A 21,278-nucleotide genomic window follows, 5' to 3' on the forward strand; every position below is an offset into this window, starting at 1 on the left:
AATTTCCACAAAAATGCATATGTTTATGTATAGATCAAATTCTATACAGTAAGTACATTTGTAAAACATGTTGGCTTTTCAACAAAGTGCCAAAAACCTAAATGAATGTCACATAAATTATTCCTAAATAGTTTTTATGAATTATTTGTAGCAAAAGTACTTACTAGTTTGAAGGTGCACTGCTACTCAGTTAAACACTCTATAATACATTCTGATAGGGTTTCTTTTAGTTAACAAAACCAGCCTGTTCTTTTCAAGTGCTTTCATTGTATAATTGTCAGTAACTCTGTGTAATTGACATCTCTGAGAATATTTACAGGACTATATATAAAATTTTGAGGAAATGATACAGTTTCATTCACCCTAAAATAGATTTGACAGATGAACCAGATAGCCATTCCTTTTAAAGCAATGAAATTCAGGAAGATTCTGTGGTGGATGTTAGCATCAGGTATTTGTGAAGACCCTGAGATGCTTCTCAAGTTGACGTACACAACCTTATCATGCCTTGATGAAGGATTAAGATTGAGAACTCGGTAAGCACTATTTATTCCCTTTAAAAGGGAACTCTCAGTTCATGAGTAGAAACAAAGCTTGTGAATAACAGCAAGCAGTCCAATTCAGAAACTGAGGACCTAGGTAATAGTACATACTGAAAATACCACTACAGTCATAATTTGTATACTTCCAGTGTGTTCATGGAAAACCTGATATAGGCAATCCACATTTTCAGAACTGTACTGTAAGAAGGGAATTTAATTGAACAAATCCTCTAGGTACCATGCATAACATTGAAAAAATAACAATAAGATATAAACACTTTTCCCAATTATTATTCATAGATTGGTTAGGCTGCATATACCATTTAATAAAACTAACTTCAAAGAATACCAGAATGCAATGCAAACAAACAAACAGTGCAAACAAGCTGACAAATTTGATTTTAGACTTCTCCTGAGATGCTATTAAATTATTGTAATAAGAAATCATCAAAAAGCAAAATCCTGTCTTCACTGAAATTAATAGTTTTTCTTTGACATATCTGTGACCAAGATCCTCCACCAATACTTTATAATGAGAAATATTTTATTTATAAGTAATCATCCAGGACTCATTTGTCCTCGTCTTCATAACCAAATTACTGCCTATTATCTTCTGCTAGTGTGATTTTGCTATAATTACCCAAGGATGCTCTCTGCCTGCATATTTTTATTTCATAGATGGGGCATAAATGCAATACATAAATGGCCTGTGGAAGAAAAGCTATTGACTTCAGTAGGTGTAATAGTTTGCTGATGTTTTGCGCAGTCATACAAATGAAGAAAATAATAACGCTTCTATTCTTAGCACTAATGTTAGATCTAGAACACCTATTCTGCAAGGGACCTTAGAATATATTTTCGCTTCCACATCGTATGTCAGTTTGCTACTCATTCCCATCATTTCAGACTCCTCGACTACATACAATTTTTACTACATATCAGATTTTCTGATAGTACAATAAAGACAAAATCACTTCCCACTTAGATAATGGCGTCAGAAAAGTGGGAACACTCTTCGCTTATCTTAGTTTGGGATATGACCAGATGTGTTGTTTAGGGTTTTTATTTTGAGTAAAGGAGCTTAATTTACCCTAAACAGAGATTCAATTACCAAATAACGTACTCTAAGGAATGCGCATAGACATAAGAGTGACTAGTCCATGGCTCTGTGATGGCTATATGATGTAGCAAGGATATGCAGGGCATTTTGCATTGGCACTAGGAAAGAAAAGCTGCATTTTGTCAACATGACAGTCTCCAACCAGAACAGAATTAATTTTTGTTCTATGGCTTCAGTGATGAACTACCTTCTACTTATTATTAATCATTTTTGCCTATTCCATATTGAATTATGCACTGTGGACCAATTCTGTTCTTGCAAAAAGACCAGCTACATTTAATGAACTTGTGAAACTCTACTGGCATCATTTCACCTACCAGTGCACATCACCAAATATACTTATTTTTCTTTGTTTTTCATTGACATAAGTCATATAGCTTTTATTAGATGATAGCAAAGGAAGTTTGGTCTTCAGTAGGATATTTGGAAAAAACCTGGAACAGTCTGTTTTATAACGGCTAGATGGCTATTTCTCAGACCACCTGTAATTAGTTGAGTAAAGAAACCATCTTTAAGGGAAGAATGTCAGAGCTCACTTTTCAATTAGTTGCAGCAAAGCACTTTGTTATCTTTTCCTTTGCATCTTCAAAAAGCTGAAGCTGCACATTTCCACTACTGCCTCCTTCATTCTTGATACTCTGATAGATTGAATTATTCTTCTGTTTAGTTTTTTATATATTACAGAATAGATATATTACTGAATTATGCTAAATTTCAATGAGTACCTTTTAAGCTAATGTTGTTTGTCATCTGACTTAAATAAGTGATAGTTCTACAAATCAAACTAAATGAAGCGTGGATGTTCTGTGGATCCTTATTTTCAAGAATAAAAGTAATTGGGTCTTTGGGCACCTGGGATACACCTTAATTTGGCTGCTTGACTTATACCTAATTGGGAAAGATTGCATTCTTGCAAAGTGACACTTTGTCCATATTGATAGCAGCAGTAGGGAACTGAGTAGGATTAAGATCTTGTTCATGCTCAGTTCTACTGTGTTACCAGTCTCCAGAGAGTGTCTTACTACAAAAGAATTATGGTCCAAGGCAATTTCCTTTGTCAACAGCTGTGGCTTTATAACTGTACAGGGAAAGACAGGGGAGGACACAGAGGATAAAGAATAAAAATGAGACAAAGGAAAAGAGCAAGAATGCCAGCCCTAATAAAATTACAGTTCTTGCCCATTACTGAAGTTGCAATGAATGTTTAAAGACCACAGTTTATGTGCATAGTACTGATGGACGACCTACCAGCATTTGTTCCCAGCCACCATACATAAGACTGTAGGAACCACGCTTGAGAGCTTAAAGTTATAGCACTTATTTGTTCAGCATTTTAATTTCTAAGCATGGAATGAATATTTATTCACAAGAGTTATGTTATTAAATCTCCATTCTGAAGTGAGCTTGGTTTTCTTCTGCTTTCTCTCTTACTGAACTTTAGATATAAAGGGTTTTCTTTACATGCTGTTTTATTTCAATATGCTGTATGTGTATTAGCTGGTTGAAGAGACAAATCTTAAGGTATGTATTCCGAGAAAACATGGAGCTTTTTCCTAAAGAAATTAAGAGAAATTCTGTTCTGTTTTATTTTGTAGTCTTTCAGTATGAAAAACAAATGAAAGTTATTTGCAATGATATTTACTGTTGACAATTTAATCTCTTTTTTTTTAGGAAGCGTGCAAGGTGTTTGCCAGAGAACAGATGACAGGTACATTGAGCTTTGTTGATATGCACCTGGTGGGCCATTACGGAGCCTTTTGTTACTTTGTTCTAGTAACACCATGTAATTCAGCAGCACTTTGATTTATTTTCTCTCCTATGAGGAATGATTTTTTTTCTCTTCTGATGGATACATATTTTTGACTGCAGCTTTAATGAGCAGTGAATGTGATGGAGTACAGACACAGCACTTTGCACTGTGGCATATTTGAAGGTATATTGCAATAAACACTCATAAAAACACATGTACAACCTATGATGCCAATAAGCACATCATAGAAAAACATTTTAATGAATATGTCAATATAAACAGAAATGCATATAACACACATATTTCTATGTATATACATCCATACACGTCTACACTTGATGGGTAGATAATATTTTTGCTACAAGTAAATTATTGACTGCCACTGGAGTAAGTAGTTTAATACATTTGATCATCCTCAGAATAGTAGTTAGATGAATTTCTGTATACATCTTGTTATGCTTTTAAATCTATCAGTCTCCATCCTTAATTCTTAACGTGGCTACGCTGTTTGCAAAACCTTATTTATAAACATTTAATATCATATCCATATGTTTCCATATCTAACATAAATCATCCACAAAAGAGTTATATTTACTCATTAAAACATTGATGTTTGTGTACAAGCTAATGTCAGAAAAATGCAGGACCTGATCTGATGTACAGTCATTTTGCAGGACTTGGAAAAAAAAACGTTCCCCTCAGTCAGCAGTGATACACAATACTGCAAAAATGATTTTGGGTAAAATTTGGTTTATAACTTCTAACACCTGCAACAGAATTTTTTTGAACCTTTTTAGAATTTTCATAATTTTTAAAAAAATAATATTTAGGATCTAAAACACCTCAAAAGGAAAAATCTGTCTGGAGCAAATGGTGCATACTAAGACACTTTATAGTGCAAGAACTAAACAGAATCTGGAAAACTTGAATAAGCAGCCAAGAGAAAGGAGAATATCTAAACGTTATTCACAAACATTAATTAAATTCAATTTTAGTAGAATACCGGCAAGGAAGAAAGAGTGCAATAAAAGGATGTTACTTATCGTCCTATACCTCAAATCATGCAAATGAAATTGCTTTAAAGCTGATGATTCATGAAGGACAGGTCCTGCCTAACTAACCTGATGGGTTCATGAAGGGCAAGTCCTGCCTAATTAACGTGATCACCTTCTACGACAAGGTGACCTGCTTGCTGGCTGAGGAAAGGTTGTGGATGTAGTCTTCTTGGGCTTCAGTAAAGCCTTTGACACAGTTTCTCACAGCATTCTGCTTCAGAAACTGTCTCTGGCCTGGACAGGCACACACTCTCCTGGGTTGAGAACTGGTTGGATGGTCGGGCCCAGAGAGTGGTGGTAAATGGAGTTAACTCCAGCTAGAGACCGGTCAAAATTGGTGTTGCCCAAGGCTCAGTGATGGGTCCAGTCTTGTTCAATGTCTTTATCAATGACCTCCATGAAGGCATTGAGTGCACCCTTAGCAAGTTTGCAGATGACACTAAGCTGGATGGAAGTGTCAATCCGCTGGAGGGTAGGGAGACTCTGCAAAGAGATCTGAACAGGCTGCACCGCTGGGCCGAGACCAATGGCATGAGGTTCAACAAGGCCAAATGCCGGGTCCTGCACTTGTGGCACAACAACCCTATGCAGAGCTAAAAAGCAGGGGAAGAGTGGCTAGAAAGATGCCTGGAGGAGAAGGACCTCGGGGTGTTGATTGTCAGAAAATTGAACATGAGCCAGCAGTGTGCCCAGGTGGCCAAGAAAGCCAGTGGCATCTTGGCTTGTATCAGAAACAGCATGACCAGTGGGTCCAGGGAGGTTATTCTCCCTCTGTACTTGGCACTGGTGAGACCGCACCTCGAATACTGTGTTCAGTTCTGGGCCCCTCACCACAAGAAGGATGTTGAGGCTCTGGAACGTGCCCAGAGAAGAGCAACAAAGCTGGTGAAGGGGCTGGAGAACAAGTCTTATAAGGAGACGCAGAGGGAACTGGGGCTGTTTATTCTTGAGAAGAGGAGGCTGAGGGGAAACCTTATTGCTCTCTACAACTACCTGAAAGGAGGTTGTGGAGAGGAGGGAGCTGGCCTCTTCTCCCAAGTGACAGGGAACAGGAGAAGGGCGAATGGCCTCAAGCTCCACCAGCGGAGGATCAGGCTGGACATCAGGAAAAAAATTCACAGAAAGGCTCATTGGGCACTGGCAGAGGCTACCCAAGGAGGTGGTGGAGTCACCATCCATGGAGGTATTTAAAAGACAGGTAGACAAGGTGCTCAGGGACATGTTTAGTGGCAGATAGGAATGGTTGGACTAGATGATCCAAAAGGTCTTTTCCAATCTGGTGATTCTATGATTCTATGACATTTTTTTAAGAAGTTCCCAGAGGAAGAGATGTTATGGGGACACTCACTAATGATCAGATCTAAACTTCCATGCATACCAACACAAGACCCAGATGGCCTTTTCAGTCCAGGTGTATCACTACTGCAAATGATGTGTTACACAATAAAAATTAACCCAAGTCAAACATTTGCCAGTGTGTGATTGGTCTGCATGTCACAGTCCTCTTTCAGACTATGGAGATGTAGGGAGATCTTCAGAAGAATAAGAGCACAAGTATATATGCTACTATTTTTTAATGTGCAGGGAGAGAAATTCTTTTGTGTCCGTAATTACATTTGGCAGTTTACAAACTGTTTAGCTGAATTATGAAATTATTTTCTCAAATGCTGGAAGAACGTGATTTAAGTAGGCAGTCTTAGAAACTGTTCTACTTCTTTTAGGAAATCACAATTTTTTTATAAAGCAACATACTAAATGCTCTAAATGATAAACTACTGTTGGCTTTAGGAGCTATCAGTCAGAAAATCAGTAACAGAAAAGAGATATACAGCAAAAATGCCTATGATTTATACCAGTGCTGTTATAATCACATCACAGTACAGATTTGATTTGAAGAACTCTGTTTAGTACTTTATGTACTCATATTTACCATATGTCTGTGCAGACACAGAAACAAAGTTTCTATTGAACTATGATGTGTTTGTCTTGAAATACATTTAGCACAGATGACAGTTTTTAACCACTAATCTCAATTTACCTATGTAAGTATTATACAAAGATTTAATGACAGTAAGCAAGGAAACAAGCCACACAGAGTTGTATAGCTTTTGTCTGGAAACCATAGCACAATGAGAGTTGTCACCCTCTACAAACTCATTCATGAGCATTGGTAGTGAGTTTGAGTTGGAAAAAAACTATTAACTTGAAATAATTGAATACTGAAATAGCTGAACAGCTGTTAAACTCATGAATTGAAGAACTTGGCTTCACTTCAGTTTATTAGCGATTATTCACTATTAAAAATAGTTCACAGTCAATTTAGTAGTCATCAAGAAAGAAAACTCAAAATACTATGAGCACACTGTGAAGTGTAAAATAGAAATTGCCTGATGATTTACTGAAGACCGCAAATACGAGACAGGACTTCTCGGGAATCCTCAGAAACTCCAAGTTTCCCTGAAAGGTTGTGGATGTCCCATCATTGGAATTAGAAAGATAATAGTTTGTACTGATTTTTCAAATGCTGATTGTAGAAACCCATATAATTTATAAAGAATTAGACAATTTTTTTTAGATGAAGAAAATGAAATTTTAAATAGTTTTTTTTTCTTTAGTACTGAGTTTGTTAATCTATGTGACAGTTGCTAGAACTTTTGTACAGTCTTAATGCACAAATGTATATGTAAATATTAATAAGAGATAGATAATTTAATTTAAATCTTATTCATGTTTCCCTTGTCCTACAAACTCTTCTCAATTTTTTATTGTTTTCTCAGATTTTTCTTGGAAAGGAGATTTTGAACTCTTACTTCATATGAACTTCATTAAGAAATGATACTTAAGTGGCTTATTACCTTAAGCGGCTAGATTTCTAGATAATATTTCCATTTATGTGAGTATACCAATATTGTGGAGCATTATCAGCACAGAAGAAACCTACACCTGCCATCATCATAATAAAGATATCTGAATAAATTTTTGACCAAGAGGATCACAACCTTTATCTTTCCATAAAATGATGGAGAATAGCTAATGTTTTTTCCGATTTAAGTACTCATTAAAATGTGATTGACACATTTATGGCAGATATGACATAAGTTTTCAACCTATGGCTTGTTTGATGATTTCAACTATAGCGGTCACTGGGCAACAGATTATGCTGCATTACACACCATTGTTTCTCTTCTAATGCAATTGCATTAGAGCCAACCTTATCATCACACACTAACACCTGACTATCTAACAAAACAATATGTCCTCTTTTTTATCTGTGGTGCTATACTGTATTTTAACATACAAACTAATTGAGGTGAAACACTGCAAGTAGGTTTCTGAGGATATAAAATGCATTCTGCTTACGATACTGGAAATGTCAACATGGCATAACCTCCTTCAGAATAATATGCATACAACATAGAAAAATTTTTATTTCTTTTATGTGTGAACATTTTCCATGTAAAATCTTTTTTTGTGAATGTTATGCAGTAGTTTATTTATGCTTACTCAAGCATTTTATTTAAGTGACTATATATCAGAAGCCTGGAGACATTTTCAAGGAATCTGTTGAAAATACAAATACTGTTCTATCCGATTAGAAAACTCAGTTCATTTCTCATTACATTTGCTTATGTACCATTTTCACTGAAGTCACAAAAATGTGTTATTTGTATTTGTGATTAACTTTAAAGGGAGCTGCACACTCTTTGTTGATTTTGTTAGACTTTTTTATTTCTAGATTATGTGGGTTTTAATTGGTAACAGAAGAGTATAATGAATTTGGGGGCACCAAAAGAATTACACTTTATGTTCCATGAAACATTTTTGAGATGAATGTTTTTCTGAAGACCGGTGAACAGTGAGAGAGAGACTTGCAAGACAGTGTGACTAGCATATGTGCCACATTCCTCTTAAGGACAATTGCCAGAACATTCTCCAAGAAGTTTTAGAATATTGCTTATAGAACATTTTTCATTCTTGTGGGTTTTAAGCTTTAAAGACTCCATTTTGGAGGTAGGTATTTGTAAGTGATGGGGGAGAGAAAAGTCGTGAGTTCTTCATATTATAAGTCTGTAAAGAGTTTAATAGTCTCAGTTATTGCTATCAATTTATTTTCTTGAATTTTGAACGTACACATTCTCCATTCCTAAGGAATGGTTTAATATGTGGCATATCTCTGGTATGCGTGCTATCTAATATATCAGGCATTTTAACACAGTGTCTTCATCTTAAACTGTACTCCTTGCTTGCCTGCTTTTCTATATCAAAGAAAAATGAAACAAACTCTGAAATCTTCAGGGTTATTTGTGCACTGAGTTCTGAGCTTTAACAGCATGGTCTCTTCCTCTATTCAGGAAAATAAAACACACTTTTAAAAGAAAAATCATCAAGCATTGAGGCAAAATTGATTTTATCAGTCTAAAATAAAAACACAGTAGGTAAGAAACATGGATATTGCAAGTGGAAAAGGTGGCTAGGAGATAAATGTAGCAATGAAAAAAGGGAAAGTATTGTTTCAGAGGGAATCACTTCTGCCACAGTGTGCAGCTGCCTGGTGGTGTCCGGAGCCTTGAAGACCAGAGTGACACAGCAGGATGTTTGTGATAGATTTGACAAATAAGCAGAAGCCCCCTGCTCCTCCTTCCAGCCTGTATGAAAGCGTGGCGAATGAATGGTATCAACTGAGAGATTTCTAAGGCTAGTCTAGGTCCATTGAATGTTTTGTGGGCTGCTACCCACTGCAAGGCTGGCAGGACAGAAGAACAGCATGTCAGCTGCAGATTACACAATATGTACTACACTTTCTCTAGTTACAACTACAGTTTATTAGGGAATGTGGGGCAGCAGGAAAAGCTGAATGTAAATCTGCTGGCAATGCTAACAATTGCCTTAGTGTTTCAGTAGTCAGTTTTCATACTTGAAATATTTTCCTGCTCTTTGCTACAAAGGAAAAAATATCTTATCTGTGAGGGTCAAGAAGAATCTGTTATATAAGTAATATAGGTTCCCAAGATGATGTCTCCAGAGATTTTGTACAATTGGAATGGTAAAATGACTTCTCTGAGAAAGCAAGAGAGTGAATGTATATCTCTACTAAATGTTTTTCTATGTCTGCAAATCTGCTGTACATGTTCTAAGGACATACCAAAAGGTATGGTACCTTCCGTCATGGAAATATGTCTAATGGCAGTTGTGTTTGTGCTTTGCTATACGAAATTTGTTTCATGCCTGTACTGCAGATAATGGCTTTGAAAGAGTCTGAAGTATGTTGAGAACAAGAGACATGCAAGATCTTTAAGGGAGATGCAAATTATCTTCACACAAAAGCATTGCTACAGTATTATTGAAAGGTGGGAATAAACCCACACATTTTTTTTTCTGAGACATTGCATTTTAATTCTCTTGCACTGATTTTTTGTGTAATAACTCCTACATTGACAGCCATGTTTTTCACTGATGAATAATACAAGACTATTTGCTTAACAAAAAGAAGTACGTATACACAAGTATTTGAATTTCAAATTTGCTACACCTTGTGCAAACAAACACTAGAACGAAGTGAAAAGAACAGAAGGGTTCTAATTAGTGGAGTAATGTGCTTGGAACAGTTGACTTAAGAATCACAGAATTATAGAATCACACAATCATTAAGGTTGGAAAAGACCTTTAATATCATCCAGTCCAACAATAAACCAAGACAGAGGACAGGAGAATATTCTGGAGATAAAAGGGGATTTTCAGCAATTGCCTGTGGCAATATTGCAGTATCTCAAAGGAAAACAGGTACTGAATAGAAATGAAACTCAGAAAAAGTATTTCACGTTCTTCCATAACAGCAGTATGAAGTAATGGCAAGAAAGCCTGCTAACATTTTAGTATTAGTTTGCAGTTAGTACAAGTGCAAACACATGTAAGATCTTGATTATTTTACTGCAGTTTGGACTTTCATTAATATAATATGGAAATTTATTCACTTAATATAGCAAACTATTTCACCAGTTGTGCTGAGCTTTTTTAAGGCTGATGGGAAAAGTTTGAGACATACAGACCATGGCTGATTTCTCTTTTCGCAGACATGAACAAAAATATCTATAACACAAACTGAAAATTGCAGAATAACACAGACTCCCCCCATGAAACAGGAGAAGAGAAAGGCAGGTTCTTTTCAAAGCTCACAGATCAGCTTGAAACCAACAATATTATTTCCTCTCAAAACCAAAAATACACCAGCTAAAGAAACTTCAAACTGAATCAGTCTGTGCTTTCATGTAAAATTAAAGAATGAAGACTTAATTCTTATTTCAGATTGATATTGACATTGGTTTTTCAATAACAAGCACATAACAGAATATAACTTCACATATCATTCAGAAATCACTTCCAAGATAAAAGTAAAGCACAAGAGGTTTTACATGAGATAATCTGTTGTGATAAAAAAAAAATAAAAGAAGTGCATTTTAAGGATTTATTACTTATCCCAAAATATAAGAAATTAATAATAATAATAATAATAATAATAATAATAATAATAATAATAATGTGATGGAAAAAAGATTTAGAACTTTACCTTTGTGGCAGCATCAAAACAGACAAAGCCCATGTTAAAGTCTATGGTAAGTCCCATAAGATGACTCTCCAAAACACAGGCATATGTCTTGCACTGTAAAAGAAAAATCAGAGAAGGTAGTTACCACAGAACATATTCCTTCAAATTCTTTCTAGGAACAGCATTTCTTTGACTTTACTCTAATGTTTATACACCTCAAAATCATTATCAGAAATAAGTAATTTGTGTGTAAGTAGGCCAATTTTTTGCCTGTGTATTTTAAATCAAAGTATTTATATCAGTGCTGAATTTTTTAAAGTATTGTAAAGAGAGGCTTTGCTTCCATTAGGGAAAACTAAATTACAATAATAATTGTCTCAGTAGTTTACTGAAGAAAACTGCTAAAAGGGAAGTTTCATTATTTTTGAACACTCTTATTTGTTTTGGAACCCTGCAAATTCCTCTACCAGTATATTCCTTTCAGCTTTTTAAGAAAAAATAAATGTGTTGGTAAAATATCCCTTTGGTATGCAGTTTCTTGTAGTTTAGTTTTATCCTAACTCTCAGCAAAAAAAAAAAAGGTAGTATTTCATACCATGTGGCAATTGATGGAATCATATGAAATACATTTTAAAATCTATCTTTTCAAAGATTTTCAAATCTATGCATCTATTTACTTCCATAAATCTCACTTCAATACATGCTGTGAGACATCTATGTGTCATTTCCGTGATCAAAACTGTTGCTATGCCTGAAGGCTGACTTCAGATGCAAAATGACAAACTTGTGTTTTTCATCACAAAATACGTAAAACTTTCAAAACATTTCCAAGTCTGATGTAAGTACTTTAAAGAAATCATTCTTGTTTTATAGAAATGTTACCCTCCAAACTAAGTGAAATGTGGTTATATTATTTAAGTGTTGCTGTAGCCATTAAATACACAAGATAAGAACAAATACTTCCATGATCTATATGTGTCAAAGAACTAAAATATAAATTGTAAACATAGGGGTAATATAAGTTACCAAATTATCAATGTTTCAAAAATATATGTTATTATTTTTGGCATTTTACCAATCAAGGATATAGCATATGCTTTTACTCCTATGTTGTTTGAGTGGGCCCTTTAGATTCTAAATGGTATTCCCCGGAACACAAGAAGCTCAGAACAGCTTCTAAAAGACATGGAAATGCAGGAAAATTCAGAAGTTCATGGCTATATATATTCTTTAGTTATTTTAAATTTCACTCCCTTACACTTCAATATAGATAGATTTATTTTCTGGAATAAAACTATTTGAGTGAATTGTTTTCATTGATCAAATCACATCTCAGCTGCATACAAACAGTTGGTCAGTCTTTGGAGATTTATAATCCATGTTTCAAATGCAGTGATATCCATCACTGAAGCTGAAGGACATTCTTGTTTAGTTATCAGTGGGGCACAAGTGCAGAATTTAAGGCTGCCTACAAACAAAGCATGGCCATCAGTAACTCTAAAGTAATAACAATCCACAACAAGTTCCTTAAAAGTCTATAGAATCATAGAATCACTAGGTAGGAAAAGACCTTTGAGATCATCAAGCCAAACCATACCTGTCCACTACTAAATCATATCCCTAAGCACTTCATCTCCCCATCTTTTAAGTATCTCCAGGGATGGTGACTCAACCACCTCACTGGGCAGCCTGTTCCAGGGCTTGATAACTCTTTTGGTGAAGACATTTTTCCTATTGTCCAATCTGAATCTCCCCTAGGACAGTTTGAGGCCATTCCCTATCAACCTGTCACCTATCACTTGGGCAAAGAGACCAACACCCACCTCTCTACAACCTCCTTTTAGGTAATTGTAGACAGTGATAAGGTTTCCCCTCAGCCTTCTCTTCCCTAGGCTAAACAAACCCAGTTCCCTCAGCTGCTCCTCACAAGACTTGTTCTCCATCCTCTTGCTCTTCTCTAGACACATTTTAGGACCTCAACATCTTTCTTGTAGTGAGTAGCCCGAAACTGAACACAGTATTTGAGATGCAGCCTCACAAGTGCTGAGTACAGCGACAGAATCATTTCCCTGGTCCTGCTGGCCATGCTCTTTCTGATACAAGCCAAGATGTTATTGACCTTCTTGGCCACCTGGGCACACTACTGGCTCATTTTCAGTCAGCTGTCAATCAGCACCCCCAGGTCCCTCTCTGCCAGGCAGTTTTCCAGCCACTCTTCCCCAAGACTGTAGGGTTGTTGCGTCCCAAGTGCAGGACTCCGCACTTGGCTGTGTTAAACCTCAGCCCATTGGCCTCAGCCCATCAGCCTGTTCAGATGCCTTCCTACCCTCAAGCAGATCGACACTTTCTACCAGCATAGTGTTATCCGCAAACTTACTAAAGGTACATTCAATCCCACCATCCAGGTCATCAATAAAGGTACTGAACAGAACTAGATTCAGCACTGAGCCCTGGGGAACACCATTTGTGACCAGTCTCCAACTGGATTTAACTCTATTTACCCCAATTCTTTGTGTCCAGCCATTCAGTCAGTTTTTTACCCAGCAGAGGGTGTGCCTGTCCAGGCCAGTGGTAGCCAGCTTCTCAAGCAGAATGCTGTGAGAAACAGCGCCAAAGGCTTTACTGAAGTCCAAACACACTATGCCCAGAGCGTTTCCCTCATCTACTAAGCAGGTCACCTTGTCATAGAAAGCAATCAGGTTAGTTTGGCAGGACCTGCCTTTCATAAACCCACGCTGACTGGGCCTGATCACTTGGTTGTCTTGCATGTGCTGTGTGGTAGCACTCAAGATGACCTGTTCCATGATCTTCCCTAGCACCAAGGTCAGACTGATAAGCCTGTAGTTTCCTGGATCCTCCCTCTGTCCCTTCTTGTAAACGGGTGTGACATTTTCCATCCTCCAGTCAAGTGGAGCTTCCCCAGTCAGCCACGACTGTTGGTAGATCATGGAAAGGGGTAAGGCAAGCACCTCTTCCAGCTCCCTTAATACTCTTGGGTGGATCTGATCTGGCCCCATAGAATTGAGGCCAGAATTATGAATGTCTAACTAGCTTAGCAGGTCTGTAACCATTTTCTCATGGATCGTAGGAGTTTTGTTCTGTTCTTCCTCCCTGTCTTCTAGCTCATGAGGCTGAGTACCCAGAGAACGTTTTACCATAGTATTAAAGACCGAGGGAAAGAAGGCATTAAGTACCTCAGCCTTATCCTCACCCTTGATGAGCTACAATTGTATGTGAGTAAATGAAAGGTTTCTTTCTGCTGCCTTTGAGGTGGAAAGCAGAAACTGTTCTATTCTTGTAACTTCCAACACTGCAAGAACTTTATGTATGTCACTAGGTGTCTAAAATTTGAATTCATACAGTATAAAGGTGCATTTAGTCATTATAACTATTAACGTATAACCTTCCCAAATATTTAATTACAAGATCAATAATTGAGATCTGTGGTGTTGCAGTCATGTGGTATTTATGTTGATATCAGCAAATAAAGGTGTTTTTTTTTTTTTGAGAAGCTACACTATAAAACTACTATGAATGTGTAAATTTTGACTGTAAATTAGTGCTGTTAGAAAAGGAGACGATATCACCTTTGGCAACATCTCATTAGTAGAAGAAAAGAGTGTAAAGTAATGTATTTCACTCTGACTTACAACTTAATGAATTCACATATGCAAAATGTTCAGGTTTTGCATGCAAAGAAAAAATGTACTGTTTTGTAGAATTATCTTGCTAAATTCATACAAGATGCAAACTACATTTTTATTTGTAGGCCTCCAAGATATGTAGAAGAGACATACAGTCTTTATTGAGAATTAAAATTGTGCAAGGAGACGGTATCTCAGATGTAAAATATGTATTGCCATCTAACACATCTGACCTCCCACCTCAACACCAGAGGTCAACCTACAATGTGCATTGCAGCACCACAATGAGCTGGCACAGGTACCTCTGCTTAGGCACAGCTCTTTGCCAGGGCTAATTAAGCTCACTGAGAAGTTACAATCTATGAGAAACTGGACATATCAATCAGTTCAATGCAGCACTGAAAAAGTACCTTGCTTCCCAGACTGAAGGTTCTCTCAAAAAAAGACAGTACACAGTTAGTGGAGAAATATTATCTAATTCTGCTCAACATGGTTATTTTGGTAGGAAGAATCAGTATTGTAAGGTGTACGCTACCGGTAATAGCTGAATCTATATTTATTCTTTACTTACATGTAAGACAAGCCTATATCTTTGGACCATATATTATACGATGTTTGAAACAATTCACAGAAGAAAATCAATAGAACAAAAGGATCACTGGACAGCGAGATTTTAATTTCTTTTGGGAAAAATGTCCATTGCTTTACGCATGTGTTGTATGCACTTGCAAATGATTCTGGTCACAGGTCAGAGTAGGAATGTGAACTTTTAGACACTCATTAACACTGCTCATTTTTTCTTCGTCTCTGGGTTTTTTTCAATTTGTCTTTTAATTCAGATACTTGGAGAAAAGTACTTGGAAAACAAAAATGCAGAAATTCCTCCAAGAAGACTAGATAATTTAAAATTTCTTATATGTTTAACACACTTTAAATAACTAAAAGTGACGGTTAATAACATATACTGTGAATATTTGGTTTCTGATTTCTCACTCAGTGCTCCTGAAAACCTTATCAGAACTGAAGTACTCCTCTTATAAAAAAGTAGAAGATATTTCAGTGCTCATTAGTTTTTCTCTCACAGAATACAGAATGTTAAATTTGGTTTACATGTAATTCAGTGGGTTGGGCAGGGGCTGTAGTAGACAATCCAAAGTATTATGCTCCTTAAACACTACTCCCTCAACACACACAGTCTAAAATATGGAAAGAATGATACTTTATCATTCTATATATATAGAATATATAGTTCTATATCATATATATATATAGAATGATATAGAACTTTATCATTCTATATATATAGAATATATATATATATTCATATAGCTAGTGTAAGCTATCCCTGAAGCTAAGCGAAAACAGACTATATGTCCAAGGCTTAATTCACACTTTCAAAGTCAGATTCAGTTTCAGTGGAGACAAACTTTAAAGCACTGTTTCCAAAAAAGCAGCTTACAGAATCATACTTACATTAGGGAATAAGCAACTACAATACAAACAAGAAAGACAGCAAAAATAAAAAAAAAAATCATGATGGAAGTGCTGAAAATTTTGGTATAAAGTAGCAGGAACATGAAAGGAACCTGACAATCATACAGAATTGCACATCATTATGGAAGTTACAGCACTCTCAGATTCTTCATATAACAATGCTGTGACAGAATAAGGAAAAAGGATCTCCATTTCAACTTTTTTTTTGCTTTCAACCGGTAATTATAAAAATGGATTAGCATCTCTTACAACTCTAAATAAAACTAACTAAAGAGTGACTGTAACACACCACAATGGCCCCATTACAATATCATATCACACAGTATTGCCAAAGTATTATAAGTTAGCCTGTTCATCTTCTTTATCTCTCCTTGAGCAGATTTATTTCCTGAACCGCCTCTCCCTGCCTAACTTTTCTTTTACATATACATCTGGCAGAAGGTATGAATTAGGCTTAAATAGAATTTCCTGCATATTTATAGGGAGGCATTTTTAAAATATTTTCATTTGAGATGTATTCTTCAGATTTATGTAAGAATAGGACCCTGATTAACCTCCAGTGGAGGTTAATGCCTATTTATACTACTTGAGAATTTTGTTATTATTTGTATGATTACGGAATAGTACAGAACACATTTGAATAATTTTAAATGGCAGTTTTAAACTGAAGTTTTATTTTCAAAATTATATGATTTCATAGTAAAACCAACCTGCACACAGCTGGATTATCATTCACATGAAATATAAATATTCATATGAATATGATTGCATAAAACATAGTTTTAGTAAAAATGTACACTTGATGATACCTCAATTCTGAACCTGTCATCATTTTTTCACATACAGCAATGAAAGAACTTGTTGAGAGAAATTCTATCGCTATTTAGTCAAATCAGATTTTAACTAAATCTGCAAATGGATTGATGAAAGTAGTAACAGGTTGCTGAAAGAAAAATGAGAAGACCATGACCAGTCATATAAAAAATTAATATTATAGGTTTTTTTCCTCAAAGTGAGATACAGAAAGAAAGGCAAGAAAATAAAGGAAAAAAAGGTGAAATCATAAGTGTAAAAGGCAGCAGAGTGCATGAACTTAAAGATAAAAATTGAACATTCTTGGACTCCTCCTACAGAGGTAGCATGCATTAAAAGTGACAGTACTGTAGCTTATGAGGAATTAATTGTAGTAAGTGTATACTAATTCAATCCATGTGAATATATTGGTTTACAGATGAGAAGAAGGATAGCATATAATTAACTATCAATTTGTTTAAATAAAATATCATCAATGCTTGCATTCCCAGGAGGATGCAGATAATGAGTGTGGGGAAATTAACCATTAGACAATACTTGCACAGGCTACTACGCCATTATGACTTTAGTAGGTTTACATATAGAATAACTCATGGCAACGTTTAATAAAGCCATAAGTATTTGTTATAATTAGACCATCAATGTAACAACTAAAATTAGCCGAATTATGGTGGACCTTTTCTCCTCTCTTATTTTAAATCTAAAAGTTTTTTTTTTCCTTTGGCCATGTGAGAAAAATAGAGTTCTCTATAAATATAACAAGAATGATATGTAATTTTGCTACAAAAATCTACTAGTAATCTGTACCTGAATGCAATCTATCTCTGCTCTGTCATCTGGCAATTAAGCAAATACACAAGAAACAAGAAATATGTGAATAAAGAATGATGTTCTGAGGTACAACTTTCTTATTGCTTGCATCCAGTAAGTTCTCTCACTCAATATATTTTCATTCCTGATTATTACAAGGGCAATCTAATTCCTGCAAGGTTCTCTTATGTTTCACAGTAACAAATAAAGTAGTATGTAAGACTGTCTAAACAGCCGGCTTTGTTCCTGATTGTTTTTCTGTTTCTGTCTATGAAATTTAGTTAACAAATATATATAACCTAGTCATAATAACTCAAAGCTTGTAGATTGCAAGCTGTTTGGGAACACCAAAAGGGTTTTTCTTGCAATTACATACATAAAATAGTAGCTTGAAAGCTGCAGGAGGTCAGAGAATTTCCTAAATTGCATCATTATTTCAGTTAGACTTGATTTGTTAATGAACCAAATCATCAAGGCAATCATCAAGGCAGTTGTTCTCACCTGTATCCGTTCAACTTCTAAAAAAGTTGCTGTTTGGAAGGCTTTTTCCCATAGCGTTAGGTCAGATTCTAGTTCCACGGAAAAGTAAAGATCTTCTCCAGATTCAGACTGGACACTGAAGCAATGTTTCCGCCGGTCCAGTAAATCACTGTCCTGATGAAAACCTGAAGTTATATAATCTGGCATACATCAATTAATATTTTAAATTGTAAACATCTATGCCTCAAACCTAGCATTTCCAAATGGCATCTTTAATGACATAACATTGTAGTAACTACTGAGAGCTGAGGGACTGAAAACTAGTTTTGGTCCCAACACTGATATTTCAATGAATTTTAAACAATGTACACATATTCAAAAAGTTACAGAACAACACAGCACATCTGGCATAGGTTAAGATATTTTAACAAATCACTTCTCAAAAACATTATTTACACTTTTAAATTAGATCAATTTGACAAAAGGTGTCCACTTTCTATTCACACGAGAAGAGCACAAATATCAGCTTCTCTGACCTATTTAACTCACTCACCCTGGTCTGGAAGGCTGGCCAAAGGAAGCAAGAGATTTATTTAAGCAGTATGAAAAGTCCATCTGTCTTGTTTTCCCTACAGTCACTAGACAAAACAAGTTCACATTCCTGTTGGCTTACAAAATATAGAATAAAATTTGCCTGCAGTCGCATACTGCGAGTAGAGACTATAGTGGTTGCCAGTGGCTAGGTTGCTGGCTTTGGACTTGGAGATACTTTTGGCTTTATTTTCAACACACCACCGCACAGGCTGCAGAAATATATAATATTTAATGATTGCTAGCATTGGTAAATGGCACTAAATCAAAGAATAACCGGGTTAATCAGGAAATCCATCACTGAAAAGCTTTTCAATTTTGGTTTTTTTTTTATTATATGCTAAAATTCCAGCATGCAATACATTCTAGTGAAAAATATAGTTGCAGAAACAGTGTTAATTAGTTTTGTCCCAACTACAGCAAAGCAGCTGTCATAAACCACAAGCTTACCAGCTGTCCTTGTAAATACATCTGGAAATTGGGGGATATGTAGCTTGGATCCAATTTCTACAATGCCACCCATAGCAGAGGGCACAGCTGAGATCAGTAAAGGAGACTCACAGGACAGCATTGTCCTCTGATTATGCACAACCTGAACAGCCCAAGGAGACCATAACTGGCTGATACAAGCTGGAAGAGCACCTTACATTGTTCTGGGGAAGAGAATCAGAACCTAAACCTGACCAGGAACAGAATTATATGAAATAGGAATATGTATGAAACTATTACTCTCAAGCAGGTAAGCAGGCAATGGTAGAGTGAGTGCTATTTTCCTCTTTTCATTCAGAAGACATGTGACAAACCCACTCAAGAAAGACAGTATAGCACTCATTCCTGAACGCTCCTGGTTCAAAACTGCTTTACAGTTTACAGAATAATCAGCAAGACAACACACCCTCTCTTTGCAATCAGCATGATACAACTGTGCTGATTAAATTTTAAAATGACCAGTCACCGTGGAACGATGTCTTTCCTTACTTTCATCAAAGTCCTAAGATTAGTGGTTCGATAGCATTAAGTCATGGATGGAAAAATCAGAAGGAACACAGGCTATTAGGTCTTAAAAACAGCTTCACAAAAAAAAAATATTCTTACAGATATTTTTTTTTCCGTGTTTTTCAAGGGTTGTGTAGTTGAACTAGCTGGATGTTGCTATAACGGCCTATGTCCTAGGCAAATACTTCTGCCTCTTTTTATTTTTCTTCCCGATCAGACCCTTCTGCTAAAACTAAAATGTCAAGTCTGTTCACAGCATGTTTTGACCAGCTTTCAATAAGGAGGTCATAGTTTGTAGGTTGTTGTTAGTGACACCTGAGTTTTATTGCATGCTCAGCCTCAAAGCACACAGAGCAGCGGCACTGTGACAAATATTTAATCTTGTGAATACATGTATCAACATAAAACATATCATCTAGCACCTGACAATGCAACCCCCATCAATTGGAACTGGATGAACTAAAGCACTGGCCAAACCTCAGTCCTTTCGGAAACAAAAGCTACTTTGTAAAGTACAGCAGCCCTTCTTGTCTAACAGGCCTTAAGTAGGATCTTAAATTCTTCATGCTGTCAGCAATACACCTGATTGAACGGCTCCATTGGTCCCTACCAAATGAACCTACTTGGCATGGACTCTGAAATAACTCATGTGTAAGGTACATATGTTTCCTAAGGAAGTTCTTCATAGCTAAAACCTCAGAAGTAACTAAAAATATTTTGAACTTATTTTTACCTATTCTTGTCAACATTCAGTAGAGAAAAAATAATTATTGATAACATAATTGTGCACAAGCCTCTTAAACCTTATTTTAAACAAGACTATGGCACCATATTGGCTCACAGGAATCGCTGTCACTAAAAGAAAATTGAAATAGTCACTGTTTTTAAATGAGAGGAAGTTTAGTGCAATGTTTCATTACAGAATATATAACTCTGTTTATCTGCGCCCAGTAAAGTTTTGATGACTGAAATTTTGTTGCTAGACTCTCCCATTCCTACAGGCATTTTCTTGTTGAGAAGAATAGACTGGCTATGAAAAAAGTGTTGAATTCTTGTGTTCGTTTTGAAAAATGAAAGTATGAAAACTTTTACTCAGATTGATCTCTATTAAAATGTGTTTGAAAAATACAGAAATCCCAGAATAGTCTTTTGAAGTGATTAAATAAAAGCTTGTGTATTTTATTACCAGCATTGTTAGCAATAATTGTGCTAGATTTTACTAAGCAATACCTCAGCCCTTGAGGATGAAAAAACAAGGAAGAGCTAAATGGAATCTACAATATTAAACTATGCCTTTGATATTTTTACATTAAAGCAAAACCATACTTTTATTTAGAAAAGATCTAATCAATAAAAGCACTTCCTCCTGTGATTTACACATAAGTATTTTAGAATATTTCAACTCCTACATCATGTTGTTACAAATAACCTTGTATTCG

General features: G+C 35.8%; 1 protein-coding gene across 6 annotated transcripts in view; it reads right to left on the reverse strand.

Moving 5' to 3' along the window:
- Positions 1 to 21,278, reverse strand: part of SNTG1 (syntrophin gamma 1) — a 332,986-nt gene that overhangs the window by 14,926 nt on the left and 296,782 nt on the right. For all 6 annotated transcript variants that reach the window (XM_054060096.1, XM_054060099.1, XM_054060101.1 and 3 more), the window contains 2 exons: positions 18,274 to 18,426; positions 11,033 to 11,125 (listed from right to left, as the gene is read on the reverse strand). In XM_054060096.1, the coding sequence (XP_053916071.1) occupies positions 11,033 to 11,125; positions 18,274 to 18,426 (246 nt within the window). The remainder of the gene's footprint in view (positions 1 to 11,032; positions 11,126 to 18,273; positions 18,427 to 21,278) is intronic.

The sequence above is a fragment of the Cuculus canorus genome, chromosome 2 (assembly GCF_017976375.1).
Source record: "Cuculus canorus isolate bCucCan1 chromosome 2, bCucCan1.pri, whole genome shotgun sequence".
NCBI lineage: Eukaryota > Metazoa > Chordata > Aves > Cuculiformes > Cuculidae > Cuculus > Cuculus canorus.